The sequence below is a fragment of the Nannobrachium achirus genome (assembly GCF_963921795.1).
Source record: "Nannobrachium achirus genome assembly, chromosome: 16".
In the NCBI taxonomy this organism is placed as follows: domain Eukaryota; kingdom Metazoa; phylum Chordata; class Actinopteri; order Myctophiformes; family Myctophidae; genus Nannobrachium; species Nannobrachium achirus.
This window is the reverse complement of record NC_137823.1, coordinates 5,438,347-5,451,139: the sequence shown is the minus strand read 5'-3', so window position 1 is coordinate 5,451,139 and position 12,793 is coordinate 5,438,347. Positions and strand designations below refer to the sequence as shown.

Genomic DNA, 12,793 nt, shown 5'->3' with positions numbered 1-12,793 from the left:
AGAAAAAAGTTTTTATCACAAAAAGATTTGAAGGACCCCCTGTAGTAACTCTGAGGACCCCCTGTTGAAGACCCCTGGTCTAGACACCGAACCATTTCCTCCATCCATTACCTTAGTTTTGTCAGGATTTACTGTACTACTAAACATGAAGAACTAAGTGTTTATCTGGTAAGAACTAAGTGTTTATCTGGTGAGTGATTGCCCTGGCTGAATCAGGGCAGTTACGTGGTTGTGGAGGAGTTGGCTTGCCTGGCTCCAGCCCGTAGACCCGCCCACTCTCTGAGCGGACTGGTTCTCTTGGTCTGGTGTTGTCATATGACCCTTAACTTGATATGGTATCTTGGCGTACCAGCCAATGAAATCAATGCAAGACGGAGGAGGGGGTGGGTCTAACTTTTGAAAATCAACAGAAACAGTGGAGGGGGGGAGCTCAGCCAAAGCTCTTAATTGCTCCCTTTGAACTTCAGGGGGGTTGTGCACACCTCGTTAGCATCAAAGACAACGACCTGTTTGATGCCTGTCATAGAGGGGAGGGGGAGGGGGGGAATGTTTTTGTGTACACACAAGTCAAACACAACCCCTCCCACCAGATCTCTTGTGATTGGGAATTTCAAATTTCAAATCCCCTCCCCTTTGAAATCTCTTGTCAATGGGACAATGTCAGACTCAAGCTCAGTGCAGAGTCTGAAATCAGGCTAGGAGTTGGTTCTTTCATTTATGTTCAATGTGTGTAGTTACGGTATATGACATCGCACAATCACAGCTGCAGTAAGAATGTCCCGCCTTCGTCAGCCGAAAACAAAAAGATGTAACTGAAAAAGATTAACAGAAGTGAAACCATATTATTTGCAGGTAGTATCTGTCATTATAATCATAGAGTTGGAACACATAGAGCCAGTCCTAAACCTTACCTTATTGCACAATCCAATCCAATCCAAATTTGTATTTGGAATTTTTAACTTTTAGGCTCTATCATTTGAAATGGTTGTGAGTGGTACCCTTAGTTTGTTTCCTTTGCAATCCATTATTTTACCCTACAAGGCAGTCATCTTGATGTATTCTTTATTGTACAGTGTGATGTGGATGCCATGTGATTGCATTTAATGCTTACAGTTGATGAACAAGGAAGGCAAACGTTTTCAGGTCCCATATTGGACAATCATGATTTACACGCGTCATGTTTTCCACAAGAAGTTGAAAAATAAGAGATGGATGTTGTTGTTGTTGTTGTTTTAGCTACACTTCCTTAATTTTCTCTCAACCACTGCAGGGCAAGGCACGTTTATTTTTTAAAGCACATTTCCACAAGTCAGTTTGAAGTGGCTTACACAAAGCATTGAGCATTACCATATTATGACAAAGAGCGACAAGGCACAAAAGAAACCCATTATTAAAATGAGACTGACGTTGAAATGGCGTCACTGCGGAGGGACGGTGATGCGGCTGGCTTTTGTTGTAATAACAATAACTAGAAGAGCAGTTCCTGCAGAAAGTATACCAGTAAGACTCCCTAATCGGTAGATAATTGACCGCCAGGTCGCATACACAAACTTTACAAGGCAATGGTAGCCAATCAGGAGGGAATATGGGAAATGGGACAGATCCATGTTGATGACGTGACCTTAGAGATACTGTGTACCGCTTTTCGAGATTTCAGGGCAAAATCTGTAGGAGCAGTGTCCAAAAATGTGTTTTGCAAGAATCAGCGTCATGGTGGCGCTAGAAGAGGGCCATGTGAGAAATGAGGGGTTGTGGTTTGGCAGCCAAGGAGTGTGTGTGCAAAGTTTGGCTTGGATCGGGGCAACGGCGGTGGTGGAGATATGAGTAGGGCAAAAGTGTGACGTGACGGACAGACTGACAGCCGGTGGAGGTTTTGATAGTAACTGCGACCTGACGGTCGCAATTATGTACAGTAGAAAATTTACATCTTTCCTCAGACAGACTTTTGGGTTCTCCATTGCATTGCATCCCCAGCAGCATGTCGCACCTCTCCCCATGGCAGGTTCATCTGCTCCAGCTCCTGGGTCACAGTTCTGCGCCAGGTGCTTTAGGGATCCCAGGTTTTCTTTTGCATGGTGGTGACCACCTTTTGTGATGTGGTCCTGATCCATCCTCAGCACATATCTATGTTCTATGCATGAGTAGTCCAAGTTGCTTCTTTTCACCTGACAGGGGGGATTTCCCCAGTTTGGACGTAGCGCGTGGAAGGAACACGTTATTCCAACCAGTTCCATTCCCCTCCATCAGGTGCCCCTGCTGGCCAGGGGGAGGCATTATTGAGACCAGGATTACTGCATGTTTTTGTGAGGGTATCTACCCTATGAGACACGGGGAGAACATGCAAACTCCACACAGAAAGTCCCTTTCGCCAACCCCACCCAGGGTGTGGGTGCTGATGACATGGAGGAGGGAACACGCCCCCAGCGCCCACAGCGTCCCCTGGCGGGAATCGAACTCAGGACCTTCAAGCTCTGAGGCCACAGCGTTACCAACTGTGCCACCGTGCCCCCTGGTGGGGCGGTTTTTAGCCCAATTTGAAGTACCAATATGATGAAAGATTTAGAAGATATCCAGGTACTGGAGGAATGGCCACATTTTGTAATGCATTCTGGGCAACATGGGCTGTAGTGATGCGCGGGTCAGGTTTTTTTTCATAGCTCTGATGTCACTGAGATGTCAGGGGAACCACTCTACCAGAATGGGTTTGCCGCTCTGACATCACGCTCTGGCTTCACTGTGATGTCCCACTAACAGAATCCCTTTAATGCCCATATATGGAGTTCCCTGATGTCATCAATATTAATGATGCCCTGTTTAACCCTCTAAGAGATCCCTGTGGTGCCAGGGGGAACAAATCCCTTCTATGCCCTTATATAGAGATATGGAGATCCCTGTGATGCTAGGGGAAAAATCCCTTTTATGCCCATATATGGTGATCCCTGATGTCCACAATCCTGATGTCCACATCACTGTGGCTTGTCGCCCTTAGGCTTCTTACTAGTTAAATATAACTCCTTTCCATAGAGATTGCTATCAAAACAAAGGCGTGTGTGCGTGCGTGCGTGCGTGCGTGCGTGCGCATATGTTTTACAGATGAACCGTTTTCATTTCAGCCAGTGTCCCTAGTACTCTGTACATACAGTATACACACACACACACACACACACACACACACACACACACACACACACACACACACACACACACACACACACACCCACACACGCACACCCACGATCCATCGCTCTCCCTCGCTGTATGGCTTGGGTTTCACGCTCACGTTGTCATTCGCAAGATGAGCCTCAATACGAGGCAACCAATCGCAGACCACCGTGGTGGAGCACAAGGTCCAGCCATGTGATATGAGTGGACTGGAAAGGAGGGGGGGAAGAGGAGAGGACTCCACACATAGACATCAAAGGGGGCTTGAGCCCCTGCCCGTTTGCCAATCTGTAAAAAGTGCCCTCTCAGGGCTGCAACGATTGATAGATTAATCGCAATCGAATCGGTTATTCAGTTAGTTGCCAACTAATTTAGTAATCGTAATCGAATTGGCAACTATACGCTGGAATTTGTAGTAATACCGTGCAGGAATATAGGGGCAAGAACAAAGAATATTACTTGAATGTTTATTTTTAAATGACCTAATTGACAAGAGTACTGTTACCCTTTAGCCTGACTAATGTGTAGCTATTCTTTAATCATTTTTGCCAGAAAAGGGTATTTATTTTTTGTCTTTTAGTAGCAGACTAATCGGCAGCTGAGCAAAATGTCATAAATTATGTATTTTTGAATGAATTATTCATCTTTAATGTATATTTGTTAGTTAAAACATGTTCTAAAATAATCGCAATCTACATTATCTAGTCTATAAGGTACTAGCTAAATAAGTGCCATAATCGATTAATCTTTTAAATAATTGGCTGATTGAAGACTTTATTAGAAGTTTGCATAGGAAAAGGTACAGTTTCATGACGGTACAGTTCACTGGTACAAGGTCTACTAAAAGGAGATCCATGAAAAGACTAAGCTTATTTCCACAGGAAACCATTAAAGTATCTCATATAACATTGAATGACAGACGAATAGAACACAGTACTATGCAGTAGGTATGTAAAGAAAAAAAAAGAAAAAACAAAAAAAGGAAAACAGTAAGTCTAAACAAACAGTAAGTATATACAAAGAAGGGGCAGGGGAGGGTAGGGTTGGGCTAGGTTAGTTTTTTTTTTACCAGTTGCGAACTGCTGCTGCCTGTAAGTGGTTTTTCAGGGCAATTTTAAAGGATGCTAGTGATCCACACTCCTTTATGGCCTTCGGTAAGGCTTTCCACATTTTGATGGTATAGCAGAAAAACGAGTTTGACCCTTTGTTGGTTTTGACTGATTGATTAATCGATTATGTAAATAATCGTTAGTTGCAGCCCTACTCTTCAGACCATGAATGCAGTTTTTACTATGGTGAAAGAAATGCAAATGTCCTCTTTCCATGCCATACCTGAAGGCAGCATTCAAGAGAATTGCTTTGTCCAAACTCTCCTGAACTTGAATGCAGCATCTTATGTTGAAAGAATTGCCCTCTCTGTGTAGAAAAAAGCCGACCTCCAAGCTCACAAAGCGTCGCAGTTGCGACGCGTTGTGAGCTTGGAGGTCTGCTATTTTCGATATTTCCACCAAAAGGCCCTTTTTATAAATGTCAGCCCCTGCCTCTCTAACATTCTCTGCACGTCCCTGGAGGACTCCATGATGCAGTCATTCAGTCAGAGATGGGAATCACACCTTTTCATGTAGTGGTGAGACACACACACACACACACACACACACACACACACACACACACACACACACACACACACACACACACACACACACACACACACACACACACGCATAATGACATACCTGGGATTGGTGAATGACTTTCCATGGTATTTTATGCACGTTTGATGTGTGCATGTAAGATGGAGAGAGAGAGAGAGAGATGATTGGCTGCACATGGCCATACATGTGTCAAGGTTTTTCTGCGCCAGCCAGCTGTGTGTGTGTGCGTGTGTGTGTGCGTGTGCGTGTTAGGCATGGGACGATAAGCGATATTATCGTTTATGGTGATAAAAAACACTCACGATAATCGTATCGTGGAGATTTAATTTATCGTGTTATCGTCCTCTGTCGTGCACTGGGATCAATTCACCTTTTATTTGCCGAGCTGCATATCCAGTACCACTTAAACCCTCTATAATAGGTAAAAAGGTACTTATAATATACGTACTTGAAACAGTCTTTTTTTTCACCCTCCATCAAATGTCTTTGCCAGAAAAATAGCCAATCTACAAGCTCACAATGCGTCACAAGTGAGCTTGTAGATCTGCTATCTTTTTGGCAAATGTTCCGCCCCAGGATAATGGATTTAGATGATCGCGATAATATCATAAATCGCGATTTCTTTTGTCACAATAATCGTGATATGACATTTTCATATCGTCCCATCCTTAGTGCGCGTGTGTCTGTTTGTACAGTATGACTGTAATTCCCAAATGTGCTTTGTACAGTGGCGTGCAAAAACATGAATCACCTCCCATTGTGTCCTTGTTTGTGAATGAAATCTAACTGTGAATACATTGTAATACATGATGTCCATTTTATGTAATGAATTCACACTAAATGTCCGGTGTGTGTGTGTGTGAGCGCCTTGCTGGGCGTGAATGAATGGGTGTCGTTGGCTAATCGGCTGGTTGCTGGGCCACTGCAGGATGTACGGACAGGGCTGTGCGCTGCTCAATGATGTGTCCACACTGACTGTCACCCTTTATGATGATCACTCTGCTGTCTCTAGCAAATGAACAGGCAGTGCATTGTAGAGATGGAGAACTAATGGTTCAGTTAACAGTTTGAAAATGACATGAAGAATGCGTGTGTGCGTGTACTGTACAGTACAGTATGTGCATATTACATTTTCGCGGATATTACATGTTCAGGGGCGTCACAAGGGGGGAGGGGGGGAGTGGGACTGAGTTACTAGGGCCCAAGGTGGAGGGGCCTTAATTATTGTATACTTTAGCTATTGAAAAATAGCAGATATACAAGCTCACAGCGTGGCACCGAGCGTGCAAAATGTGTGCAAATCTTTGAATATTTGTATTTTTTAAGGAACATGTGTGACTCAAATTTTGCCTCTGGGGGGTCCCTGGAACTAAATATTTTGAGATGGGGGTCCGTGGACAAATACATATCATTTTGGGGGTCCTTCACAAGAAAAGGTTTGAGCACCACTGACATAGAAACATAGGTTTTAAAAAAAACCTTAAAAGGATTTGAAATATTCAAAAATAGCAGATCTACAAGCTCGCAGCGCGGCACTCAAGTGCCGTGCTGTGAGCTTGTATATCTGCTATTTCTCAATAGTTACCCAGGGCCCAGAATTTGGTGCGACACCCCTGCTGGTCAGCCAACATTTCCAGCCGGTCTGTGGTAACGGTAAAGTTGGGAACGCCTGTCCTAATGCACTTTCTCTTCTGGCCATAGGGGGCACCACAAATGCCAAAGGTTGAACCGTATGTCATAGAAACACCATGTTCTCCGCAGCATCCTAGCATCAATGAGATCTGGTGTAGAAGGAAAGTGGAAAGCACAGTATAGGGTCTAAAGGAGTAGTTCACCCCCAAAATGACTTTTTTTCTATTGATTAGTCACATTCATAAGACAAAAATTTGATTCGAGTAAATTTACTCCCATTGATTCCGGGTGGGGACCCCTTTAGAAACGGGTCCCCACCCGGAACGAATGGGGGTAAATTTATTGTTATCACATTTTTGTCTTAGGAATGCGACAAAAAACTAAAAATATTATTGAACTCTAGTCTCCATGGCGTGACTAATCAATAGAAAAAAAGTCATTTTGGGGGTGAACTACTCCTTAAGTGGTTGATTTCACAAAACCATATTATGTTGGATTATTCAGTCTGAGAAAACGCAGAAGACATGGATACCAACACGTGTTGGATAAGAACAACACGTGTTGGATACCAAAATTGACACATGATGAACATGAATGAAATCTGAACACCGGTATAATATGCTCCCGCAAAATGTATTCATGAAAATGTTTCAAGCCTCGATGCTCTTCAGACCTTAACACGTTTAGACACGGGCGACTTAAATCTGTCATCATGATCACCACACCTGTCACCACTCAGCCATCAGTCCCAAGGTGCTGTGACATTGACGTTTTCAAATCATGTCCCAAATATGTTTCACATTATTCATATCGTCACTGTCGGGCAGAAACCTTGTATCTCCAAGTTTCAAATCTGTATGTTTTTTCTTAAGTAAAGCCCTGTTTCATCATACAAGACTGTTGCACAAAACTAGTGAAAATAGCATGACTACAAGCACACAACGCCTTGCAATGTCTTTTAAAATAATAACCAAAAAAATGAAAGTTTTGGACATACAAGGTTTCCACCCGACAACAACGATATTCATATTATGCATTCCGGTATTCGTATTATGCACCACATGGAAGGCTGAGGAAAGCTTTTTTTTTAACAGGTAGTGTACCAGTACGTAAAAAATTATAAGACACTCCAAAATTAACTCCAAATCCAATCAAATCAAAATCAAATACAAAATAAAGTAAACAGAAATTTACAGGGGTTCACATTTATACACCTTTTTTTCTTAAATCCCTCCTTTTTTAACTTATATAATAACCATTTTCCCCATCTTTTATTAAAGAGTTCTTCCTTTATTTTCAACTTAAATGTTATTTGTTCCATGTCCATTGCCAGCAGTACCAGTATGTACTGGTGCTAGAGAAGCATATTACTTCTCTTTCAATACAGGTCAATGCACGGAACACTCTTCAGTCTGATTTGGTCTTTTCAAAAGGGAGCATTTACTGGTGTGCAGATTTCATTTATTCTCATCGTGGATCATTCACGGTCCTCTGTGGTGTTGTCTCTTGTTTTCTCCTGTGGCCTTTAGAAACGGGAGAAGAGGAAACACGAGAAGATCCTGAGTGAAGAGCTGTACCCTGCAGTGATCAACCTGAACCAGTTCCTCCCCCCGGCCCACTGCATCGACTACATTGCCTGGGACATGGCCCGCTACACCAAAAGGTACACCACAGGAGGAGCTTTCCTTTACTTCTTGATGAGAACCGTTAGAGTAGCCCTAGCCCAAAAGCCCTAAAACAAAGCAAAGCCCTATCAGACTCACCTCACCGCTACTCACCAGTTAAGAGTGGGGTGGCTCAGAGTAGATGACAGAGTACAGCCTCTTGCAATGGGCCTGGTGTACAAGATACACTGCACCACTAAGATACCAATGTACCTGGCAAAATACTTTATAAACGTTAAGGACGTCCACAATTACAACACCAGAGGCAGCGCCACCGATCACGTTCAACCCAAAGTCAACTCAAACATAGGGTCAAACTCGTTCTCCTGCTATACCACCAAAATGTGGAACGCCTTACCGAAGGCCTTAAAGGAGTGTAAATCCCTAACATCTTTTAAAATCGCCCTGAAAAACCACTTACAGGCGGCAGCCACTCGTAACTGGTAAAAACAAACCTAGCCCAGCTTTAACCTCCCCCTGACCCTTCTACTGTAAATATTTTTGTGCACTGTTTTTTTTCTGACTATATCTACTGCATAGTACTGTGTTCTATCCGTCTGTCATTCAATGTTATGAGTTGCTTAAATGGTTTCCTGTGGAAATAAGCCGAAAAGCTTACTAATATCTCCTTTTAGTTAACCTTGTACCAGTGAACTATACTGTCATGAAACTGTACCTTTTTCTATGCAGACTTCTAATAAAGTCTTCAATCAATCAATCGAATGTATCCTGTCTTTAGGATGTTTGAAGAAATTGATATGAAGCAGGAATTAATATATTCTCCTCATTGTGTTTCTCTCTCAGTAAGCTGTGCAACGTGCTGGACCGTCTCAGCATGATAGCTGAGAATGTGGTGAAGCGGACGGGCTTCTTTGTGAACCGCCAGGACTTCTACTGCCACACGCTGAGACCGGATGAGAGGTGAGCCTCGGATCCTCGCAGGGACGTGCTGGCCATTGGGAAAAGCGGGACAACTGACCGAACGACCGGTTCATTCCCGGCCGGTCCAGGCCGGCCATTAAGAAAAAAATAAAAATAAAATGTCGGCCTTCGTTCCATTTTGGGGTCTGGGCGGCCAACAAAGTAAATCGTCACTGTCGGGCAGAAACCTTGTATCTCCAAGTTTCAAATTTGTACATTTTTTCGCTTCATCATACAAGGCAGTCGCACAAAAGTAGTGAAAACAGCCGATCTACAAGCACACAACGCCTCGCGTTGCGAGGCGTTGTGTGCTTGTAGATCGGCTGTTTTCACTAGTTTAAATCATTTTTGGAGCGGTGAAAGCGCTCCCAATAGACAGGTATGTCCGTGGGTGGCTATGTGGCTGGCTGGCTGGCTGGCTGGCTATGTCTGTAGCCTGGCAATACCTTGAGTGGCCACACAAGTTAAAGGAGGGGCGCTGTTGTGCAGGCACACGCGCACACACACACACACGCACACACAAACACACACACACACACACACACACACACACACACACACACACACACACACACACACAGACAGGGTATAGCTGCTCAGATTCACCGCTCCACTTCGAACCGAGGTTTGATTTTTTAAATGATAAATACAAAACAAACGGTTTTGGACATACATGGTTTCCACCCGACAACGACGAAATATAACTCATGTAATTGGCCCACTGGCTTGTCACTTGTCATGATCTGAAAAGGGCAAATCTTTGAGTAGCAGCAGCGCTACAGAGAGAGATCTCTCTCTATAGCGCGCAATGAGGGCCTCTCCAACTCTCTTTCCCGGGCTGAATCAGGGGCCCAGCACGTCCCTGGATCCTCGTAACTACCAGAGCGAAAAACAAATCCTATCCTTTGAGTACGTGTGATCGATACATGTCATCCACCTTGCTGCACCAAAAATAAACCGGTATCCAGACCATCCACGCAAACACGCCCACACGCAAACAGCCACACAAGCAAGTTCTGCATTTATTGTGTGTGAGCAATACACTGCAGGCAGGGGTAATATATAACACAATATATAACACCTATTGCGTAATGGGCCGGATTGAGCAAAATCTAGCCACGGGATCAAGCCCCCTTGTAACTGTGGCTCACAACATTTTAATTGCAATTTTGCGCATATAAAACATATCTAGCTGTTGAGATATCTTATTTTACATCAATATTGTTCATGTGAACTGGATTGTTTATGCTTATATTCATTGTAATGATCAAAATCGCTATGATTTTTATCACTCGTTTTCCTCTGCGACTCACTTCCTTGTTTAGCAGCAGCCAGCATAGCAGAATAGCGACTTTAAGCTAGATGATTTTCAGGACGGCAACGCCAGGCGGACTACGGCTGCTATGACGTAATCGCCGTAGCGATCAAAATGGTTAAGCAAAGCCTTTGCAGCGACGGGTTCCCACCCCTTTCACTGAACGCTTTGGTTCCCATGGCGACGCGTACACGCAGCACACGGAGTAGGCGCTACGTGGGAAGGGACCTTCTGCCGTAGTAGAGATGGGGCTACGGCAGGTTTATCTATCGAGCGCGGATCATTTCCGTTTACCGTTGTCATCTGCCGTTGCCGTAGCGTTGCTTAAGGTCGCTAATAGCTGACAGGAGCAGAGAACGGGGGTGGGGGAGGGGAGGCAGGCACAGAGATCGGGACTGGCCGATGAGATTCATTGGCTCGTATCCCCGCCCTTCTGGGTCATAGAACGTCCGCGCTCGGCCAGCTTAAGCAAAATCTGACTTCACGCCAGTCGAACCAGTTGTGCACGCACGAACGCACGAGGACGTGCTTGGCCTTCTTTAATTTTCAACCTTTCATGTTTTAGTTTTGGCACCCAGAGAATGCTGGTCCCTAATTGGCTACGGGCATAAACACAAACAGATATGTGACAGATATGCAACAATTATGCCAGAACTGTCGTACAGAGATACATACTGTCGCTAACTAGAAATGTTCTGTGTCAGGCCGCTTTGCTTACCCAGAGCTGGGCAGGGCGAGGCGTTGTGAGCTTGTAGATCTGCTATGTTTGGCTAAAGTTCTCAAAATATGGACGCTAGGGTTCAAGTGGTTAATATAAAAAAAGGTTTCAATCACACAAAGATTTGGGGGATCCCCTGTAGTAACTCTGAGGACGCCCTAGGGGTCCCGGACCCCCTGTTGAAGACCCCTGCTTTAGAGGCCCTGCAATGTGTGATTGACAAATTTGGGCCAGATGGGATTTGATCATGATTTTGTGCCATTTTCTGCAAAATGGGCCCCTCCTGCAAACTTCGGAAACCAATCTTGATCACAATGTCCACCAATTTTCTTTTCTCAACACATTCCGTAGTAGTAACAAAATCTTCTCGCTGGCCAGAATAGACACCTTTGCGGGCCACCAGTTCGACAGATAATATACTTAACTGTATATTATACAGTTTGAGGTCTAATGGTTCTTGACAAGGCTGCTCTGAGTTCTAATGGTCCGTACGGTCTCATATGCTGCTGTACCCCTCTGTACAACCGTGTGTCTTAACCACTGCAACAGACATCCGCCATCGCGTTCCCGAAAACCCCTCAGTTAGGGCGGCACATTATCCACTTTTCATGCTCATAAATATTCACATTCACACATGTATCGACGGTGCTTTGAGCAATTTCCCACCGACACGAATAGACATAACGGCAGCTCTGGGGGGAGAATTTCTCCACGGACATTTATTTCCCGCTAACTGGTGGAGTAGATGACCGTCCATGTGTGAAGAGCAGGTCTGCCCGGCGTAATCGTTTACACCGAACGTTAGCATTGTGGTTACATAACAGAATGGTTCTAATGCATATGCACTATGCAGCGCTCCTCATATTCCGCCAGCAGCTAGTTAAATATCTGTCTTTAAGCCCATTTAGGCCTAGAATTATTGAATCCTTTAACTATTGAAAAATAGCAGATATACAAGCTCATAGCGCGGCACCGAGTGCCGCGCTGCAAGCTTGTAGATCTGCTATTTTTTTTTTTTTTTTTTAATCATGAAAATGTGTGCAAATCTTTGAATATCTCATTTTTAAAGTGAGCATTTGTAACTCAAATATTTGCTTCTGGGGGGTCGGCGGCCAAAAACATTTAATTTTAGGGGGTCCTTGACATGAAAAACATTTAATTCTAGGGGTCCTTGACATGAAAAGGTTTGAGAACCACTGACGTAGGAAACAAAAAAAAAAACCCTTAGAAGGATTATGGAATCGGGTCAAAATCGGGTCAAAATTCAAATGTTCACGATTGAAGAAAAAAAAATAGCAGATCTACAAGCTCGCAGCTATCTGTAAAATAATAATACGCAATGATGCGTACTCGTTCTGAAGGGCTTAATGCATGCGTTTAGTCACTCAGCCTGGCCTTGGCGTTCTCTCTTACACCGGCACATGCACAAACACTTGACGGACATTTGTCACAGCTGGCTCAAGCAGTAACAAAGGAAGGGGAGAGGAGACGTTGTCAAAAGTATAACAATAGGATATTTATTAAAGTATAAGCCTAGAACAGGAACTAAGGCAGCAAACTTAACAACAAAGGATCCAATGGAGTGTGGAGTCAGTGATCAGTAGTGTAGGTGTGGATGTGTGAGACATGGTGTAGTGCGAGGTGTTGCATGGAAAGTAAAGTCAAACAGAACTCAGGATGCATAACGAGGGCATGGTGGAGAGTACACAGGAGCTGGAGGGAACAC

At 44.1% G+C, this 12,793-nt stretch overlaps 1 protein-coding gene across 1 annotated transcript in view; it reads left to right on the top strand.

Annotated features, from left to right (window-relative positions):
• fig4a (FIG4 phosphoinositide 5-phosphatase a) overlaps nucleotides 1–12,793 on the top strand; it is a 135,181-nt gene that overhangs the window by 49,369 nt on the left and 73,019 nt on the right. The window contains exons 11-12 of the mRNA XM_080744384.1: nucleotides 7,979–8,112; nucleotides 8,918–9,034. Of these exons, the coding sequence (XP_080600510.1) occupies nucleotides 7,979–8,112; nucleotides 8,918–9,034 (251 nt within the window). The remainder of the gene's footprint in view (nucleotides 1–7,978; nucleotides 8,113–8,917; nucleotides 9,035–12,793) is intronic.